Consider the following 19,092-nt stretch of genomic DNA (forward strand, 5'->3'; position numbering starts at 1 on the left):
AAAGTTTCCATTGAAACAAACAGGTATGCTGCTCAGGAGTTCGAGAAAAGGGGTCGCTGTGACGTAGACTGGTTTGACACTTCTGCCCTAGAAATCAAGGCGTACTTTGGCTTCCACATCCTTATGGGTACCAACCAGCTTCCAAGTGTAGACATGTACTGGTCTCAAAACAAGTTCTTAGGTACAGTATAGATTTAAAGCATGATGAATTCGAATTAACATTCATGCATATAGAATCTATAAGCAAATGTTATGTGGCTTACATGTAGCAGGCTTGAGCAGGTGCGTGACGAACGCAACTTCTCGTGTGATTTTTCTTTGAGCACAATAAGATAAAACAATCATGGAAATAAAATCTGTGGATTAAATTAATATACGAATATTTTGTTTTTATCAGTATTACGGCATGGTTAGATGTTTTCATTTATTATACTTCATTATACTTAGTATATTATATTAGCACAGTCTGTATTCATATGTAGGTGGAAGAAGTTTTATATATCTCTCTATTTTGTCTGTCTGGTTGTTGTCAATTTTAAGCTATCTCATAGCTGTCAAGGGTAAGTATACACTTTACGTCACACTCCAGTATTGTGTTAACATCGGGGGTATAGTGTTTCACAAACACATCTTGTTTTATATGCAAACACTGTACAGTTATAGCTATTATAATAAACTCTCTGTTTGAGAAAATTTGAATTTGAAAATCTATATTATAGGAAATAAAGGATTCAAAGATACTGGAGCCGTTTCCGGAGATTGACCGAGTACCTACATTTGAATGACAATACGACTCAACATCCTGCGGGGTCTCCTGAGTATGACTGGTAAATAAACTTAAAAATTTGTAGAATGTAATTGATTCTAAAAGTGCATTTTCATACATGTCAAACTGTCATCATTATATCTTTAACTTTTTAAACAAAGATATGATTTTTGTTCCACAAAACATGTTTGGTATTTAATATTTTACAGGCTTCACAAGATACGCCCATTGATAGAGATGACTCGGAGAAATTTTCAGAGGTACATGAAGCCTGGGCAGTGTCAGAGCATGGACGAGGGGATGATACGCTACAAAGGGCATTATTTTGCAAAGCAGTATACACCTTGCAAACCAATCAAAAGAGGGATGAAGGTAATTTTATAATTTAAAAAAAATATTTTGCTATTTCAAAAGTTCTATTTATAGTATTTAAAATATTTTATCTATATAAAATAAAAAAAAACTTCACAAACCATTACTTACTACATGTATCAAAGAAATCCAAATATAAAGAGGATATAAATATATAGATAGAAAATAAAGCCAAAATGACTATATACCCAGATAGCATGACTATGTTGGGCCAACGTTGGCGCACAGTTGTTGGCTGCGTTGGTCCAACGTTGGCTACCTAACGTTGGCCCAATGCAAGTTTGCTCATCGGCCCTACGTTGGCCCAACATGTTGGCCCAACGTTGGCACAACGTTAGCCTATTTTATTACAGCATTTGGTCAACGTTGGCCCAACATTGGCCCAACGTCAATTACCAGCAGTGATTTTATCAACAAAGGCCCAACATTGGCCCAACGTACTTTTCGTGTTGGCCCAACAATGGCCCAACGTCCGTTCACCAACATACCATCGGTGGCTCAATGGGGGTCCAGTCTCCGGTACCTGTGTTGGTCAAACAATGGTCCATTATTATTTTACGGATAGTTTTTTTTTCAACGTAGGGCCAACAGAGGCCCAACCTATCCTATATAAATAATGATTTCCATTCAAAATTAAGCCATCTTGACAAAAATTAATAACTAGCTAATGTTGACAATGATGAGGCAAAAGAAAAAAGTGATAAACTGTACAATTTATTTGTTAGTTTCTAACAAATTCTTTTAAGTTTGCTTCAATATTATAACAATAATTAAACAAAAACATTTGCCAAAGCTTACAGAGTTTAAGAATAAATAATAATACGTCTTGCGTTCACGTTTCTGCCTTAAAATGTATTCAAGATGTCGATTTATACTCCACACTTCCTCTACATCACTTGCTTCTACGATTGACTGGATTCGGCACACAGTCAAATCTAAAACGTTTAATATAATGAGGGAGTTGAAATTTCAATTTCAAACACAATCTTCTTTCAAACATCATCTAACATCAATTCCAGAACCATCCCTTTGTTCACAAAAACTTGTAAAATCCCATAACTATAATAGAATATAAAGGAGCTTAAAGTTCACAACACAACCTGGCAATATTTGAATTTCAATTTTTATCAATCCCTCTTTTCAGTAAAGTATTGTTTAAAGACACAAATAGTATAATCGAAGAGCATTTGAAACGTCCTTCTTTAGTCTTGTTCGGATTGCAATTGTTTTTCACATATTCACTTTTTTCCCATTTTCTTCCTCCTTCTTCATTGTCATAATGAACAAGTATGAAGTTCTATATCTGCTGCAAATTAATGCACACTGACACAGCACATTTCCCCGTCTAAGAACAATATATAGCTGTTAAGAAAAGTGAATATATTAATATCTTTGAAAATTGATGAAATATTTATTTTTTTTGATTAACTCATGATGCATTTAACCCTGTTTAAATACTAAAGAATTTACCATTAAACACACCTTACCATATATACTGAAATTTTCTTATCTATTTCATTTCTCGTCATGATATACAATGTAAGATATTATGTCTTTCATATAAACTGAATCATTTTATAAAAGAAGTAGCTATAGTTTTCAAATTTAATAATACTTTACTTACATTTCTTTTAGGACTTCGCCGTTAGCCGTTGTGTGCACCAAATTTTTAAAATCCCAACCTTACTGTAACTTCCTCTGCATTTTGAGTTTATCAGCCAGCTGTGAGTAATTAAACTTGACAGCTCTCCACATTTTGGTGTTTTAAATTTGCTGCGACTCTTTCAGTTTTAGCGACTCGCCTAACTTTTGTTTGAATGCAATTATAAAGCTGGCTGGGTTATCTTGATTTATGCGTCATTCACATCCCGTCCCTGGGAACTTTTAGTTTCCATATTATGCTAACTTTTATTCGGTCGTTTATATATTACCGGGTAAACTAATGTAAGAAAAACTTTTATTTAGTCTCCTTTTATAATGACTTTTCGTTAATTGTATACGAGAGAAACAAATCTTACAATTACACTCAAAGTTTACGGTTAATTAAGATTTCAAAATTTATAAACAGACACTATATAGAGAAGATTTTTTGAGAAGTGGATACTAATAACAGAAAAGTATAATTGTCATCAATAAACCATAGTGAGTTTAGTCTCATTGCTATGGAAGAAATTAATGATCTTTTCATAAAAGCCTAGTGTATAACAAACACTGGGCCAACATTGGGCCAACGTAATGCCCCCAACTCATGCACATCATCTTTTAGTTTGCAATCTAACTGTTGGCCCAACAATGGCCCAATGTACTTATTCTAACTATAAAAGAACACTTAAAACAAACACTCAAGCTTACATTGGGCCAACGTTGGGCCAACATACTGCTACCAGATTAAGTTGACAGTTTGGTTAAGGTTGCATTACAAACGTTGGGCCAACAGTGGGCCAACATTGAACCCCAACTTCATTAGAAAATATAACGAAACGAAATTAGTTGATGTTGGACCAACGTTGGGCCAAGGTAAGAAACCCAACATGGTTGGGTACTCAAGAGGTTATTCACATGGTAACGTTGGTCCAACGTTGGCCCAACATTGTCTTCCCAACGCCAACTAAAGACCAACCGTACAACCTTTAGCCAACGTTGGCCCAACGTAGTCATGCTGTCTGGGTAGAACCTTTATGAAATACAGTGTACCTTGTTTCTCATGAAAGACCTTGGTCTGAGTCAAAAAGCCAATTCAAAGACACGACAGCATACAAGCTTTATGTTAAATATATGCCCAATATGATATTATATGACCATCAAAATAGTGAAATAGTTATGGCTAGTAGGAAAAAACAAACAAATAAATGAACACTGTTTTGACTTGATGATGTAATGAAGAAGTTAAGTGAAAAAAGAGTTGACTGTAAATTTTTCCCTTTTTGAGGGAAAGACTTTTTTGTTTGTTTGTTTATTGTTTAATGTCCCTCTCAAGAATTTTTCACTCATATGGAAACGCCACCACTTGCCGGTGAAGAGCTGCAAATTTTGTCCTGTACTCGGCACTCAGGGCCATTGAGCAGTGAGAGATCTTTTTCGTGCCAGCACCAACTGCGACACGGGACCTTGGTTTATACGGTCTCATCTGAAGGACCGGTCTCCACGTCCCACAGTGGGATTTAAATCCACAACGTAAGGATCAACTCTTTACTTCGTGAGTCTAGAACAGATGCTCTAATCATAGCATCAAGCGGGCGACAGGGGAAAGAGGTTATTGAACATATTATATTAAGTTTTACACTGTTTAATTTCTTCTATTTTTTCCACATTTCTAAGAACCTTGTCATTGAACACCATTTAAATTTTGTTTTGTAGGTCTGGATGAGGTGTGAACCAAATGGATATACCAATGATTATAAAATCTACTCGCGCAAGCATGATGAGATGCAAGGGCAATATCTTGGAGAAAGAATGGTTAAACATTTATCCAAGCCGCTGAAATGGAAAGGACACCACCTTTTCTTTGATAGGTATGATTTTAAAACAAAATAGTTTTTAATGTTTTATCTCTATGTGTATTTACTTACTTGCTTATGTGAAAACTTGAAAATATGAAATGATACCTGGAATTAACCTCAGCTAGCTATAATGAAATGCATATTTATTAAATTTTTGAAACTATTTCATAGGTACTTTACGTCAATTCCATTACTTCAGAATCTTGGAGTTAATGGTATTTATGCGTGTGGTACTATCAACACAAATTGCAAAGGCTTTCCAGATGAACTTAAGAACCCAACTTTTAGTGGTCGTGGTGATGCGGAACAACTGCAACATGACAATTTGGTTGCAACAGCCTGGAAAGATGCAAAACCAGTAAGTGAATGTTTGTTGACTGGCATGTATTTTACTGAGAAATGTATCCATCCATTTGTTAAATCATATGTATTTTATAGGTTCATATTGTTTCAACCACATCTGATCCACGTGGGGATGGACCAACACATCGCCGAGTACCTGGAGGAGAGGTGATCCTAATACAACGACCACCAGCTATTGCAGCTTACCAGGAAAATTACTATGGGGTAGATCGTGTCATGCAGTACCGTTAGAAGTGTCCAATTGGTCGACAGTTAAGAAAGTACTGGAAGTATTTCATGAATTTCATACTGGAGGTGGCCCTGGTCAACACGTTCCTACTTTGGAAGATGACCCCTAGTGTGATGAAACCAAGACAGCATTATTCTCTCGGTGATCTTCATATTGATATTGCCATGAGTCTTTTTGAAGATTTTTCTAACAGGAAGCAGCCAAGATATTCTGGAGTGCAGCTAATTACAGCAGCAGGTTCAAGTCAGCATCGGAGCATAAAGTTGGATAGACCCCGTGGACGGTGTAAATGGTGTGCCAAAGAAGGCAAGAGGAAAGATGTTACTTATGGTTGTGACAAGTGTATGGTTCATCTTTGTCAGGGTGCTTGTTTTCAGGCATACCATGTGCATAATCAGCTTCTAATTTTGTAATGAATACCTGTCATTATCAAAGTGTGCATCTTTATTCAGTGTTGCTATAATCTGTATCTTTATTGTATGCAACATTATTTTTTATTTTTTTTTTCAAAGATTTTAGTGATACCTTATATATGAACGTATAAATCATGTGATCTGCAAATGAAAAAGAATGTATTTTGAAGGTGCAAACTGTCCTTGAATAAAGGCTTTGACAGAATTTAATTATTGTGAACCTTCAAGACTTGTTACAGGTATATAAAAATTTGAATACAGCAGATTTGCAATCATTGTAAATTTCCATCATATCAATTTATTTATTTTCCTTTTTTGTTTTATTTACTCACAGTATTATACCTTAATATGATTTTGTTTTCGAATTTATGTTTTAGTTGAAGATATTCATTCCTGCAAAATTGTTTCACAAAATACAGCATTATATGCACAAATGTATATTTCCAAGTGTTTCTTTGTAACTGTTTTCAAAAGAATGTGTTTAGGCCCATGCAATTGTTTCGGAAATATTTTTTTTAACCCTTTCTCTACCGGCACATTTTAAGCGTTTTTGCATACCTTTTCATATATCCTTATAATTTAATTTATAACTTTTTTCTTCAAAGAGTAATCTAGGCATAATACATACCATTTTGTAGGGAATTTTCTAGAGATGATATTTCATAACTACCAAGGTACCTCACGACTGACTTTGCTAGTGGAAATTGAGGTCAAAGCTCAAATAAGTGCAGAATTTTATTGCATTTTTGATACATTTTTATCTTCAAGATAAATTTTTACAGTGATCCACATTGAAATAGGAAATTCTGAATAAACCCACAAAAGCGTATGATCCTTTGCTACATTAAGCACATAAACTTTTTTTCAATTCGGAAAATAATAACTTTAAAGAGGTTGCTAAGTAACGGAGTATTTTTTCAATTTTCAGGCAGTATTTCTTGTTTATTGCTTATCCCACACACATTTATGCATTCCATTACATTTTAAAGTCAAATGTGGGGTAATGATACTGAAAGAATTATCATTGTCTTAAAGTTTGACCTCTTTAGATTCCATTTTTTGGAGGTCAAAGGTCAAATAAGTGCATAATTTTAGAAATTTTCCCAAAACTTTTCATCTTTCTTGCTAAAATTTTGTAACAATGGATGCTTAAGAAGAAAATTCTGAATGTACTCTTTAGAAGGCAGCATACTGAATTGCAATATTCACACATTATTTTTGTTCAAATTTGTGTTTAATGACCTTTAAATGGTTGCTAAGCAACAACAATATTCAATTTTTTGGCTTTATGGGTTTCTTATTTCATTATCATTAACAGTTTTCCATGGTATCGTATGTAAGATATAAGGTCTAAAATAATGCATAAAACATCCAACAAATAATTGTCTTAAGTATTGACCCTGACATTTCTGTTCTTTGGGGGTCAAGGTCATATCAGTACAGAAATCTGCCTTAAATTGTAAGTATATATCAAATTTGAAATGCTACAGTTATTATGGACATATTGTCCAATAACTGACACATAAAATTGTAAACAACAAAATCAACAGACATCACAAAAGTGAATTGTTTGGTTTGGTTTGGTTTGTTTTCACATCGTGGCTGTCATTACAAAAATATATGTCTGACTTAAGTAAACTGGAACAAAATTTGTAAGATGTGTTCTCAAGTACTTAATAGTATTTCAATCTTAGTGACACATACTATTAAAATCATATTAAGGTAAAAATGTATTGCAACCAGTATATTTTTTTTAATTATACAATGGAGTTTCTATTTTGTCATTTTTAAAAACTAAGTCAAACACATTTTTTATCACCTAGAATATATAGTGTACTAAAACATTTACAATATTTCTTTGTTACAAGAATTATTTTACATTTTCAAGTCTTTACTGGCCTTGGGTCACTTCTTTAAACAACTTTCAAATTTGTGATTTTATAAGCATATGAAAAAAAAAACATCAGAAGATAGACAAGCACAGAACTTTGAATCTTTTTAAATAAATGGCTTCTGCTACAATCTTTCACTCATCCAGTTTATGTGGCATACAATTACTGAATTTTAGTAGCCAAAGATTTCAATTTTGCTACTCTTCTCACAAACCCTTGACTTATCATGCTGTCAAAGTCAGAATTCCTTATATCACATGACATGATCTCGAATCACCACTTGCATCATTGATAGAAATAAAGAGCATTCCTAAAAAGTGAAGTATCCAGCAAAGAATAATTAACGAGCAGATAGGCTTATTTGTTAGTAAGTTTGCAGGTCTATATCTGTAACTTACGATTCCAGATTACATCATGTGCACATCATTTTGATGTTGAATGATCGCTCTGCCATTTCTCTGAAAGACTGAGGGAACTCCTTTGATTTGACCAAGGCATGATCAGTTTCTAAATGTATTCTGTCCTGAAACAAATTTTAAAAAAAAAGTTTTGCAAAAGCTTTTCTAATCGAATATGTATTTTTAATCAGATAATTCAGATTATACAGAAATCTACAATTGACACATACTTTCCTTTTAAATTATTGTGAAAAGTCTTTATAAAGCATATCATATATATTATATTATATATGTCATATTTTGTCATACTTGTAGTTAAATGGTTTGGTGAAGTCAATGTATTATGAGAAGGATATGGAGATAACGAACAGTATTCAATCTCAACGTCCATTAAACAATATACAAAATAAGAGCAGAGCAAATACGGATCTCCGAAACATCAGAGGTGGGATCAGGTGCCATGGAGGAGTGAGCATCCCCTGCCGACCGGTCACACCCGATGTGTGCTCGTTGTCATGATCAGGAAATAACGGAAAAAATCCGTCGTCAATTCAGTGTATAAATAATGGACTAACAATTGGTATGAAAAACGTCAGTCAGCGTTTGACTCAATGGGCGACTTCACTTGGAACTATTGTACATGAATAACTGACGTCATCTGTCTAAATATAACCCAAATTTGCATAAAATCAACTGAACAACGATAGTAGATACATGTACGCATGTTTTTTTTCCAAAATGGCGCAGAAAAAGATGTTATGCTTTTTTATGTTTGAAAGTTTGTCAGATGATACTGAGGATGAATTTACATACGAATATAGTAACTTCTTACTTCTAACCGGGGCCGTTCTCCATCATTGCACAAAAGCGGTGTCACCACGAGTACCCGGTTATGTTGAAAATGTTATTCCTCTATTTTCTACAGACAATTTTCGGTACCATTATCGTATAAGCAAAGAAATGTTCGAGGAAATACTCGTCAATATTGGTGCCTACCTCACATCTAATCACGGCGGGGGCATTGAAGGGATTCCTCCATCTAAGCAACTACTTGTATTCATGTGTTATATGTCAAATAAAGTGACAATGCGAGAAATTGGTCATTACTTTGACATAGGACAATCCACAGTGCATGGTGTGTTGAAAAGGGTCAACAGTGCATTCAACGAAAACCTTTCGAAGGTATTGTGTTAAAAGGTGGACACCTGAATTTTTTATAGTACCCCCCCCCCCCCTTCCACATAATTACAATGCAATTATTATATAGAAGTGTTGCATTTGTTTTATTTAGAGGATTTCCTTATTGCTAAAATTTGAGTTGCATATAAAAGTAGATTTAATCTTTTGATCTTGGTCTCTTTGCAAATTATTGTGAAAATCTTATGCGTATGTTTATTTGACATAGCAGACTCAGAGGACCAAAGCTCATTTAAAAACAACTCTGTGCTCTGATCTAACTTTTGATTTTGATACTACAATCTCCCATTTTAGTGTCTTGCCATTATTTCAATAGATCACCCTTGGCATGTCATTTTATACCTGTGATATTTTTAAGGCCATGCGAAAAAAAACTGATTTTGACCTTGAAGTCTTGAGTCATGTGAAGATTATTTTTTTTTCCTTCTTAAGCCAAGATCACACATGTACATCTCTACATGTACTAGTATATAATTTTCCTCAGAGATGTTTTTTACAATCATTTTAGATTATCCAATGGCCTGATTTCATCGAGCAACAGGGAATTGCACAACACTTTCAGCTTCAATCTGGGCTTCCAGACATAATAGGTGCTCTGGATGGGACGCACATAAGATTATCTTCTTGCATTGGTGGAGATAACGACTATATTAACAGGAAACATTAGGCCTACCCCTCAATACAACTCCAGATGATAAAATATGATACTGACTATTGAGTAATTTACTACCTTGTTAATAAATAACACATACTAAAAATATACATTTTTTTTTAAATTACAGGTAGTAGTTGACGATGATTTAATGTTAAGGGACATATACACTGGTTGGCCGGGGTCAACTCACGATGCTCGCGTACTACGAAATTCAAGTCTTTTTACCAATGCTACAGCTGGACAGTACTTTGACGTGAATAAGTATATAATAGCAGACAGTGCATATCCATTAAAAGCTTGGTTAATAACTCCGTTTATAGACAACGGTCGCTTAAACATAAATCAGAGGAGATTTAATCGAGTTTTGTCATCTGCAAGACAAGTAGTAGAGAGGGCTATTGGTCATCTAAAACAACGGTTTCGGCGACTACAAGAAATAACCATACATGACTCTGATGAGATTGTCAAGACAATTGTATCTGGCTGCATACTACACAATCTTTGTATCTTGCATCATGATAGTGTGGAAGATTTCTTAACAAATGATTCTAACGATGGCAATGGACACCCTAATAATTACCCCAACCTGTACCCTGATGGAAGAGATGGGGTGCAAAAGAGGAATCAGCTTGTTCAGGGACTTCCATGACTTTTTGCTTTTAGTTGCACAAATTTAAAACCATCATTGTTTAAGTTCAGAATAAAAAAGGCGAGCTAATTTAATTGTTTTTTTTTTTTCATTGAATATCTTTCTTCAGAACAACAAACTTAACAAAATTAAAATCTGAGCAACAAAAATAACAAAAAAACAAACAATTTCATTTTCTGATTTACAGACAAAAAAAATATGATTGTCATATTTTGGGTAAATCACACACCTGTACATTAAAACTGTAGTTCAATACACGTTTAATACATGTAACTATGTATCAACAGAAAAAGGTTGTTTATCTGTAACATAAAAGTTTATGAATTCAAAATATTCCTTTACTACTTGTAAAAATACAACCAAAAAAAAAAAAGCAGGTAATCAGAGGTTTCTGAAATTAAATTGAGCCTAATACATGTATGTAGGCAATTTTGGGACACTTAAAAGTTTACTTTTTATCAACAGATTTCTCGAAAATATCAAGAAGTCTATCAAAGCGTTGCAGCTTTTCTTCCTGGTGCCTTTGCATCTGTTCCCTCATTTCTTTATGCATAGTTTCCATTTTAGTATAAATCATTTCTGCTGACCTTTTCTTTGGGTGAGTTGATTTTTTATCAGTTGTTTTCTTAACAGTTACCGGTATCTCTTTCTCTTGCTTTGCAACACTTGCACCACTGTCAAACGATACTGTTGCTTTGGTTGATGGTTTGTTGCCAAATAAATTATCGAATTCTTTTTGGTACTTATATTCAATTCTTTCATTTCCAGTTTGCTTATTTAAGTCGATAGTTTCTTTGTATTTTCTTTTCATATTTCTAAATTTATTCAGGATTTGGAGCTTAGAAACCTTGATTCCTTCAGCATTCATGTTTTCAGAAATTTTATTCCATAACGTGTCATGATTTTTGTTTTTATCGAAGGCTTCATCCATATTAGTTCGTTGGAAAATTAGTTGCCTTTCTTCACTTTCGTCCCATATGTGAACCTGAAAAAAGTTCTTTGTGAATTAAATTTTCTATAAATGTAATATCAGGTTATCTTTTAGAAAGAGCATTTCATATAAACTATGGTGCATTTAACAGGGTACTTGTAATGAATCTGCTCTGATGGCTATGTAGACTATACAATATTTAAAGTCAAAGTAAAGATGTAAAAGTTCATATATTGAACAAAATACACAGCTAATTAATTTATAATGTGTCTAATAAGCCATCTGCAGTAAAGAAATCACTTTCTCAACCATCTGTCATTACTTTTTCTACTTTTAACTGTTAAAAAAATAAACGTGCCTTAATTAAATATTTAGCAATACATGTATATGATATATATATAAGCTTACAACATTTAGATTTCTTCCTATTTTTTCTCTTGTTCTTCTTTCCATAGCTATTGAAGTCTTTTAATTTCAAATTAATATTTGATTGAAACTCTTCTGGGGTCAGAAATGTTTTAGGGCCCACTTGAATCATGTTATTTTCTGTATACAGATAAGGAGAAAATGGAGTGAATAAAGATGAGGTAAAACATCTTGTTGAGGCCAAGCATGACGATGGAAAAGACCCAGATTCAGATGATTCAGAATAATATATCTGTAAGAGTTTGGGGGCATAACAGTTCAGAATTTTGTCTCCGTCATCCAAATTATAATTAAGGCCAAAATGTACCTTTTGATCACCATCTTCCATAGGAACTGTCTTTGGCAATGAATTAGCAGGCGGTAATTGTGCATTTGCAGTAGGTGATTCGGGATCTGACTCAGGTTTTTGCATGTTCATGGCAGGTGATTCAAAGTTCTGTGTATTTGTAGCCACTGATTCAGGATGCAATGCAGCTGAGGCAGGTGATTCAGAAGGCGACTCAGATGGAGAATCAAACATAAGTTTGTAAATAGATTCCTTAGTGTCTGGATCTGAATAATAAAAACAATAAATTACATAAATACAATGTAAAGTTGTAAACGCTACAGATTCCAGACTACTTCTTAAAACATTTTTACCAGATGGTAAACATTGACAACCATGAAAGGAGAAATCAGTTTATTTCTGTTAAAAACCTAAGAGATTTCAGTTAATAGGAATAAAAAATTAAGCATTTATAATGTATGAAATCTTTTTTGTCATACCACTCTCCTGCACTGAAAAATATTATACCTACAGTACCCGCATCGTTATTCTTTACAGGATACACGATACGATAGGATACACGCACGATACGATAGGATACACGCACGATAGGACAGGATACACGCACGAAAGGATAAACGCAAAACACGATACACGCAAAACACGATAAACGCAAAACACGATAGACCTGATCTTCATGATACATGTAGGTGAACGCATGTTTCAAAATGCGAAACGTTTTTTGACAAGACGACAAGATTATTTTGTTTAGTTACTGCAATATTTTAATTTAAATACTTGCAGAGCTTCAAATCTAAACTATAAAGTACATTTAATTATTATAAAAAGAACTTGAGATCTCTGTGGTAATTTTACAAAAGTTGTTTATTTATATAAAAAAAAATTGACAGTGATTAAAGGGATTATTATGAAATGGAGATTGTATTTTTTTTAATTTCTTCTCAAGGGTGTGAATTTTGAAACTCTATAAATAGATTAATTATTTAAGAAAAAATATACATTTTAATTTTCTATCTAATAAATTTATCTACCAGTACCAAGTTATTTCACGGAAGGAATTTACGCAATAAATTAAATATTTGTATTTAATGTTTAAAGCTTACAATCTGCGATGTATCCAAAATCGCAATTAAATATTAAAACATCTTAGAAAAAAATAATACAAGTAGAAGACCGGCCGAAAGAAAGGTTCCAAGATATCGGCTTTAACAAATAGATTTAACATGATAGATCTATCAAGAAATAAACAGTTCAAGAGAATTAATTTCCTGAATAGAAATCTAAATAATTGTTTAAATAATAACGCTCTGCATTAATACATGTAAACTGTGTTATGAGAATATGAATCTGTTACAGCTGCATATGTACATGTACGTTTACGCTAAGCTAGGGCTTATGTTCATTTAAACATTTATATATCGGATACTTAAAATCTCGTATTTATTAATGAATATTGAATGGTTAAATAGTTTTTTCTTTACAATACAAAACAGAAAAATTAATTAACAAATATTAAAAGAGTGAAATGCGACTTTTCCGACTAAATAATTATAAACCATTGCTATTAAGCTCTGTGTGTACTGTTTCTAATAATAACAAAAAAAAATAGGTTTAATTCGGCAAATGAATTATTAAAACTTAAAAATCATTTTAGACTGACCCGGTAATCTCATTTGAGGCATATTTGAAGGGCGGAATATTGAAAGTCCGTAACCAATTTAAAATGAGATAAAGAAGATCTAACCAAATAGCCAAATATAATATTTAATTCTTAAATAAAGTTATATACGTATGGAATTAATCGATTAATACTATTAATTGATTCGGTGTATTTACTATAGTCTTTCATGGTAACGGCGGAATCAGACGACTTCTTTTGTTTTGTTTTTATAGTAAGATACCGTAAAAAAAATAATGCGAGCTAATTTTCATAGTTTAGAATGTTAGAACTATTTCATCCGTTTCTACGATCAATGAAATTGTTTCCTAGAATTAATTTTGTCCGTATTACGTAGAAAACCCCATGATCCGAAAGTGCATGTACCATAAGTGCAGTATTTTTATTATACCCCCCGCTTGAAAAGCGGGAGGGTATATAGTAATCGTTAATTCCGTCCGTCTGTACGTCTGTCCGTCCGTCCGTCCGTCTGTCCGTCCGTCCGTCTGTTACGCTTTGGGGTACCCATCTCTTATCCGCAACTCCTCTCATACCACTGAATGAAATTTGATGAAACTTTCACAGAATCTTTATTACATATTGCCAATGTGCACCTCCTATTTTACTTTTTCATCCGACACATATTTTGGGTTTCCCGGCCACAGGAAAACATGGACTTTTTCACCAGTTATAACCATATGGGAGGCGGGGGGTATCATTTAGTGAGCTCATCGCTCACAGTACCTCTAGTTTTTTTAAGTTTTATTAAAAGACTAATTTACATAAACATGATGGAAACAGTGTACGAAATGAAATGAATCTGCGGATTGAGTTTAGGGACTTCATTTCATTAAATTGATGAATTTGAATTTTTATTTAACATTCAAGCGATGCGATGATTTTTTTTAATCCATTAATTGTACAATTATTTAATATATTTTGAATTAAATCTTTGATAAGTTTGTTCAAACAAGTTAGGAACAAAATCCCGAAAATAAGTAGATGCGTTTCATTAGAACCAATAATATTCGAGGTTACTAATTGACCCCAAGTGAGAAATCAGTACAGGTATGTTGACGGTGATCACACACACGGGCCGAGGTGTCAGTTAGGGGAGAAGGGGGAGGGGGTAGTTGACCGCACAGGAAGACAGTGTGCTAATTAGAGAGCTACACATACGTGTCAGTTTTCTGGTAAGGAAAGGTCTTCGATTTATTTTGATTTTTGACATCCCGATGGATTATATTTTCAGTTTATTTCCACGCCGAAAAGGTAAGCTTTTAAAAAACATCATGTTTTTCCCTGTGTATATTATTTTTAGATTATCTAACGCCAGATAAAATTAATGAAAAACTTCTATTTTATAGTAACAACCAAGGTGTAATAAACATAGTAGAATATTTTCATGCATTTTATTTTTTAATTTTGATTTTTTTTTTATTTAGACATTCATCAAGGAATTTATAAGTAGCTGATTAAAAAGTGATAAAAAAATTAAAAAATTGAACGCATACGGCCAACATCGATGTTAAAATCATCTGGATCAATGTCATATGCTTTATTATTTTTGTAACATCAATACTTTAAATAATTATGCATACATGCAGATCAGAGGCGTAAACATATAACTAATATAATCAGACGATAAACAAGGGAAAAAAGAATATAGATACATATCAATCCCATGCTTATTATTTATTTATTTGCTTTTTGAGTACGCATACACCATAGCTTTCAAAAATTCTTTCTCAAGTAACTCTGATTTATTTAAGAAAATCATATTGATAATATTTAATTTTGACAAATTAAATCATACAATTCGATAAAAAAAAAAAACCAGGCGACCGATTATAATTTCATTTCCGAAAATAGAGTTACTGTTTAACATTTGATAAACACTCTCTGCTTGTCTATAAAATAATTATTTTATTTATTTATTTTATTATTGATTAATTAATCAAACTACGTTATTTATTTATTCATTCTTTTTCTTCTACGCTTAATATTTCTTTTAATGATGAAAAACAAAGGGATAAAACTTTCATTTCTCTTTTTCGGTTGAAGTTATCTTATTATAGTTAACAAAACGAAAAAGAAACTCGGAATAGCTCAGTGGTTTCTTTCTAAAGTAAAGATAAAAAGCGAGGGTTTCCGAATATACACGATAAACGCAAAACGATAGAACCTGATAAACGATCTACACGATAAACGGAAAACACGATAGAAAACGCAAAACCTGATAAACGGAAAACACGATACGATAGGATACACGCACGATACGATAGGATACACGCACGATACGATAGGATACACGCACGATAGGACACGATAGAATTGTAAAGAATAACGATGCGGGTACTTTGGGATCCTTCAAAAATGTTGCAAGATCCTTGGACATAACACACGTACATTCCTGTCCTGTGTTCCTCCTCCTCACTGTGATTTGAACTCTAAATTAAAACAGAGCATTATAATTAAGTACTAAACCAGCTTTAGGTAGAACAGTGAACAGAAAATAAAATATCTTCTTTTAAAATGACACAATAACATGCTAGCAATTTGGAAATTGGAAACCTGTGATTATTTTTAAAATTATATTTCTAAATATTTTTCAAATTGTTGTGAGGTTGTCTCATTAAATTTATTCTATTATTCTATATAAAAAAAATAAATTTGATTATAACATACAAGTGCTGACCAGCTGACCGTTGACTAAATCTGATAGTGATATGTCTGAATTTAACTTACATGTAAGTTGATTTCAAATAAAGGTAATGCAATGTAAGCTATAAAATTGTGAAAGCTTAGCTTAAAAACAAAAGTGCATACGCTACATGTGAAATGTTTAGGGGCTCAAGTATTTCAGTATGTCACACAGTGATGACCTTTATTTACATTTTTGTCATCGTCTATTACCCCCCCCACCCCCACCCCCATCTTCCCCTCCTTGCTCGCGCATCCAGATTTCAATTTTAGAGGCACCGATAACTAGTTTCTCTACATGGATCAGAAAAATTCAGATCCATGCCTTTTTAGCGACCTATAATGCATTATAGTTTTTTAAAATCATGTAAAATAAAAGTGACGGCATGTAAAATACGTAAACACTAGAAAACTTAATCAAAATCATTGCACAAAGCCTGAAAACAATTATATCAACTTCTCTGCACTCACGTGTCTACTGTTTCCGCCATATTTGATCTTCGTTTACCACAGGAGTATAAGGGTCCTGCGTGTGTTCATCACGGGTAAAGGTCAAAGTTGAAGTGATGTCACTTTTGTTGATACAGAACCTGTTCATATTTTACGCGAGTAACTATAGTTTGTACAATAGTTCCAAATGAAGTCGCTCAATGATAAATTGTATTTGCTGACAAGGTCATTGTATCGACCATAGAACGTACGAAATGATGACTTTAAACGAGACTGCTGATATTCTTGTTTCTTTAACTTGCTTGTCAATAATTTACATCGTTTAAGAAATTGTTCATACGTAGAGCATGCTCTTGCGTATCGAATCAACTGAGATATATATACTCCGTATGCAGGTGATGAAGGTATATTGCTGCATAAGTAAGGGAAGTTGACGATAGAAAAGTTAAAGTCATCACGTTTATCATATAGCTTGGTTGTTAGATTACCATTAACGTCCTTTTCAAGTAAAATATCCATACATGAAACAGATGTGTCAGACTCTGTGGTATCTTTTATTTCAAGCTCACCTTGACATATCGATCAAGTATCGACATCTGAATCCATTATTAATTGACAATACATCGTCGGTTACCTAAATGTCGAGTCGAAGGCCACAGCAAGTGTATTCTTCTTTTCACGCATAAGGTTTTGCATAAATTCTGCTTCATATGAATATATATAAGAATAAGTCTGCTAATAACGGAACGCAATTTGTACCCATGGGAATTCCAATAGATTGTTGGAATACCTGGTCTCCAAAAACCACATAGATATTGTCAATCAGAAACTCAAGCATCTTCTTGATGTCAACTTCAGAGTACTTGTGTGTGCAATCAGAATCTGTTTTAACAAAATAATTTTGCAAATGACCAATGACGAGGTAAGTAAATTTACGAGTTCCATTTTTATTGAAGAAGCAGCTGTCAATGACATCAAAAAGCCTGGATTTAATTTTTAATTTGTCGTGGGGAATTGTTGTGTATAAAGTTGAAAAGTCGTACGTTTTTAAGCTGTTGATTTTTGTAAAGTCTTGTGATTTCAAATTGTCCAAAAGTTCTTTAGAATTTTTAAGTATCCACATCTGATTTACACCACTTCTTGAATATATAGTTTCACAGTACTCTTGAAGTTTTTCCTTCACTACTGTCAATATCTTAGTGAGAAGTAACGAAAGAGGCTTGGTTGAACATTTACTGGAACCTGCAATGTATCTTTGTTTGTAAGGATTCTTATGAAGTTTCGGAATCCAATATATATAAGGTAGTTCAACTACCTGACTGAAAAATTGCCAGCCTTGTACTAAACAATCATGGTTAATCAATTATAAATTTAAAAAAATAGCATAATTGACCATTAATTTTATCAAATGCATGAAATACTTTTTATAGTTTCACTGTTGTCAGGGTTGTTAAGGGAAAGGGCATGTTGGACTGAAAACTGTTACTTCAGAGAAAAATCCCTGGGACAAGGTGTTTATGTACATGGAATTGTTTGTATTTTATCAAATGTCGCTCTCAAGAATTTCTCTCTCATATGGAGACGCCACCACTTGTCGGTGGACGGATGCAAATTTTGTTCTATACTCGGCACTTACGGCTTTTGAGCTGTGAGGGATCTTTTTTATGCCAGCACCTACTGCGACAAGGGACCTTGATTGGTTTATATAAGCATGATAAGTGTAATATAAGATATTTTTATAGTGTCTCATCAGAAGAACAGGTCTCCACGTCTTATACTAAGGTTCGAGCCTGCGATGTAAGGATCAACTCCTTACTTCATGACTATTGGGCTCTAACCACTGCGCTAGTCTGGCGACTCATCTACCTGGGAGTGTTGACTAATAACCATTCAGTGGCAATGAGGAATTTTGACTGCAATAAAATTGACTTACTAATAACTAAGCACCTATGTCCTTCACATCATGGGCTTTTCTGTGCATGGTGGCCATTGGTGGGATTAGCAAGTGGGTCTTCACAGATGAAAGTTCTGAAGCCTTTGGTACCAGCACGCTACACATGCTAAAAAAAATTATGTGTTTGTGTTTTAAATTATGTCAAGTTTCATTTTTCTTTGAATGGTACTTAGTGGTGGTCATGAAAACTTACCCACTTCAAAAACAACACAAAAATAAGTCTAACTTATTCGAACCCATCATCGCAAAAC

General features: G+C 33.4%; 3 protein-coding genes and 1 pseudogene across 3 annotated transcripts; 3 read left to right on the forward strand and 1 right to left on the reverse strand.

The window, feature by feature from the left end:
* Positions 1-748: 748 nt before the first annotated feature.
* On the forward strand, positions 749-5,232 carry LOC134238791 (piggyBac transposable element-derived protein 2-like). Its single transcript, XM_062720905.1, has 5 exons — positions 749-827; positions 976-1,138; positions 4,496-4,650; positions 4,810-4,996; positions 5,077-5,232. Exons 2-5 carry the CDS (start codon positions 1,004-1,006, stop codon positions 5,230-5,232), a joined length of 633 nt encoding a protein of 210 aa, XP_062576889.1. The 5' UTR covers positions 749-827; positions 976-1,003.
* A 96-nt stretch (positions 5,233-5,328) lies between these two features.
* On the forward strand, positions 5,329-5,643 carry LOC134238788 (uncharacterized). The gene has a single exon (XM_062720903.1). The coding sequence runs from the start codon at positions 5,329-5,331 to the stop codon at positions 5,641-5,643; it is 315 nt and encodes a 104-aa protein (XP_062576887.1).
* Positions 5,644-8,671: 3,028 nt separating this feature from the next.
* LOC134238790 (uncharacterized) lies at positions 8,672-10,434 on the forward strand (annotated as a pseudogene).
* Positions 10,435-10,882: 448 nt separating this feature from the next.
* On the reverse strand, positions 10,883-17,035 carry LOC134238789 (uncharacterized). Its single transcript, XM_062720904.1, is given in 5 exon segments — positions 10,883-11,419; positions 12,099-12,128; positions 12,246-12,349; positions 16,096-16,182; positions 16,909-17,035. Coding segments are annotated over 5 exon segments (885 nt in total).
* Positions 17,036-19,092: the final 2,057 nt, after the last annotated feature.

The sequence above is a fragment of the Saccostrea cucullata genome, unplaced genomic scaffold, assembly GCF_032062105.1.
Source record: "Saccostrea cucullata isolate Sc308-1 unplaced genomic scaffold, CSIRO_AGI_Scuc_v1 ctg3070, whole genome shotgun sequence".
Taxonomy (NCBI): Eukaryota; Metazoa; Mollusca; class Bivalvia; order Ostreida; family Ostreidae; genus Saccostrea; species Saccostrea cuccullata.